The sequence below is a fragment of the Coloeus monedula genome (assembly GCF_965178545.1).
Source record: "Coloeus monedula genome assembly, chromosome: 8".
In the NCBI taxonomy this organism is placed as follows: domain Eukaryota; kingdom Metazoa; phylum Chordata; class Aves; order Passeriformes; family Corvidae; genus Coloeus; species Coloeus monedula.
In genome coordinates, this window is record NC_138788.1 from 23,796,753 (window position 1) to 23,799,966 (window position 3,214).

The following is a 3,214-nucleotide window of genomic DNA, read 5'->3' on the forward strand; positions in this document are numbered from 1 at the left end:
TCTAAACCCATTACCTTTACAGGAGGAAAAGTGACCATCGCAGTTTACATTGCACAGGTGCAGCCTTTTATAGACTTGACACGTATGACTCTGTTCAGATTTATATATATACACATTTATGAAAAACTGGAGATGTGTAATGAAAACCATCTACCTAATACATTTCAGACTAGATTTATTAATATTTTAATATTATCAAATATAAAATTATTCATTTTCACATTTAATTTAAAATAATAAAGACACTCTTCCAAATCAGGCAAGAGATTCTGAGCATGAAATACATTACAGTAGAAAACACTCTTCCCCTTTGGTTTTTCACTATAATGCATATACACGGTGGCATTGCTTGTCCATTTTGTTCTGAATAACTGGATGGAAAGAAGGATGAGGAAGAAGGTGTGGATGGTAGTACGGCAGTTCATTCGCCATAAAGGGGTAGGTGCTTTGCGATGCGTCATATCTGGGAAAGGAGAAGCCAAACTGCACAGCAGGGACTGGGGTAAAAGGCAGGAGTCTCTGGTGCTGGGCAGCAAACGAGTAGTGGAGACCGTCCTGAAACAGAGCTGGTGAGGTCCCCGGGGCGTAGCTGTAGAGTGGAACGGGGGACACAAGGCTGTGCTGGTGGTCCTGTATCTGTCTCTTCAGTTTCATCCTCCTGTTCTGAAACCAGGTCTTGATCTAAGCAGCAAAAAGAAGAAGGGGGGGATGCAGGACATGAATCAGAGACTTTGCCTAAAGACAATGTGCAAACTATGAACAACCGTATCTCAGCTGCTTTTGCCATTCTGCTTCAGATGGAGTTGACACAGCTGGACTGATGCTTTTGGCCTACTTAACAGAGGGCAGAGGACCTGAGGGATGTCCAGGAGAGGGTGGCTGCGTTCAGGGATTAGCCATTAATCACTTAAGAGTCTTTAAAACCAGATATGAGCTCTGCATGGTCTATGCAGATCGCCGTATATCCAGGACGGTTTACCTCACTAAGAAATAAAAAGCCCTCAATAACTTCCCGTAGAAAGTGTCGCAAATTTCCCGGAGTGCTAACTCGTTAATCCCCGAGGGATCCCACAGCCCCTGTTAACTCAAGAGTGCTATGTCTCCTCATCGCAGGAAAGCTCGATGCAAAACCGCAGACCCTGGCTGCTCCTGCCCGCCGGGGCCGGGAAGGATCCGCCTTCTGCGGGACTAACCTGGATCTCCGAGAGCTGCAAGGCAGCCGCCAGCTTCCTCCGCTCCGTGGCCCCCAGGTACTTCTGGCGCTGGAAGGTCTTCTCCAGGCGGCAGACCTGCTCCGAGGTGAAGGCGGTGCGCGCCCGCCGCTGCCGCCCGCGGGTCCCGCCCGCCGCCGCGGCCCCGGCGCGCTCCCCGCCCGCGCTCTCGCTCTCGTAGCCCGAGGACTCGTCGGCGCTGAGCCAGCCGCCGTCGGGGGCTGCACGGGAGGAGATGGGGGCAGCGGTGAGGCCTCTGCCCCGGCTGGAACAGTGCCTCCGCCGCCCCTCGGCCCTGCCAGGTGTGTCACCCCAGCCCGCTCCCCTCTTCTCCCTGCCTGTTCCCTCCTCACCCACCTGGCTCAGACGGGCAGGGGTCAGTGACGTCCCGGGGATCGTCTCGGCTCCTCTCCGCCGCGCAGGGCTCGCTGTCCGCGGGCTGGCCCTGCTGGGGGCTGCCCCGTCGGGGTTTGGCTGTGACCAGGCGGGTGGGACTGCCCAGCGAGGTGGGGGCACGGGGAGGGGGCGCACAGCAGATGTGGGGCCTGACCCCGTGGGGCTTGGTCTCTGCCGAAGGGATCTGGGCCTGGTTCATGGCGGTGAGGGCACGGGGGACCCATGGCCTCGGCCAGCTCTTATATGAGCGCTCCGTCCGGGGGTGGGGGGTCGTTTGTAAGTGCGAACACACATCAAAGTGGGAATCGAGCAGAGATAACAGCTACCAGCGAGCAGGAAAGTTCACACGTCTGGCAAATGTCTACAGCCCTTGGCTCCAGCGTGTCTGCGGGGCCGGGGAGACCCCCTTGAAGTGCAAAGCTGCCTCTCTCCCCTGGAGGGCAGGGCACGGGCAGCCCCAGCCCCGCAAACAGGCGTCTAAAGACACCGTGGGTGCCGGTGGCAGCGCGGGTTTACCACTCCCTGTTCAGTCCCACATTGCACAGATGCCGGAAACCAGCCCCGAGACCCACACCCACGAGGCCGGGACAGGGATGAGGGGTAAGGAACCTGTGGTAGAGCCTTCCAGCCCCGCCGTCCTTTTCCCTCCCTGGGAAAAGCCGTGGGGGGCCAATATCAAGAAGTCCCTATCCACGAGGCTAAGCCCTCACTCCCGGGGCAGAGCCAAGCTGGGGGTGAGCAGGGCCCCGGGCCTTCTCAGCTTGAACTTGGCGCCGTCTGTCTAGCCAGAAAACGCAACCCATCTCCCCAGTCGTTTAGTGATCAAAGCATTAAGTGGGCAGCGGAGCTCGCACCTCATCAACTTCATACTACCCCAATCCACACGCCCTTCCCGAGATGGACGATGCCCTTGTAATGCAGGGAGGATACCAAGACATCCCCCAGCACAGCTTGGTTGGGGGAAAGGGACATCTCGGCAGCTTAGCCCGTCTCCAGGTTCTCCTTATGTTCAACTTCACCGGGCTTTTGGTGACGCCGGTAAAAAATACCACACCGGCAGTAGCGACGCTTGAATAACTCGCACCCTAACCCTCGCCTAAAGGAGAATGGAAGCGAGCGCCAATCCCTCTAACTGGGTAAATGCACCGATGGGACCTCAACTGCAGGGAGGATTCCGAAATCCTCAGAGCTCCTGCTCGGATGCACCACCAGAAGGAGTGGACACCAAAAACCTGGGTCTAACAGGGCAGGAGTCTGTTTCTTTCTAAAACACAGCAATAATCTAGAGTCCCACACACATGGGCGATGTGAGGGTTTTTTCTCTTAAAAAAACCCCAAAACGCAGCCAAACCCCAACTAAACCATCTCTCCACTTTATTATGGAAATCATTTGGGAAAAAAAACCCCTCATATTCGTGCTATTCGTTTTCATTGTCTCAGGTGTTCCCGTAACTCCATGGCCGCGGGAATGGATAGAGGGTTATCCCGATCCCACAAAGTCGGCTTATCCCCACACCGGCCTCAGGGGAGGGATAAAACCCAGGCACCTGAGCAATGCAAACACCTCACCAAGCCCACAGAGCCCAAAAGCTGGATGCCTTCTGAAG

General features: G+C 55.6%; 1 protein-coding gene across 1 annotated transcript; it reads right to left on the bottom strand.

The window, feature by feature from the left end:
• Positions 1-321: 321 nt before the first annotated feature.
• On the bottom strand, positions 322-1,806 carry LOC309575413 (homeobox protein vent1-like; the record flags this gene model as incomplete). The annotated part of the gene is made up of 3 exons (XM_082285829.1): positions 322-681; positions 1,194-1,432; positions 1,569-1,806. 3 exons carry the CDS (start codon positions 1,804-1,806, stop codon positions 322-324), a joined length of 837 nt encoding a protein of 278 aa, XP_082141955.1.
• Positions 1,807-3,214: the final 1,408 nt, after the last annotated feature.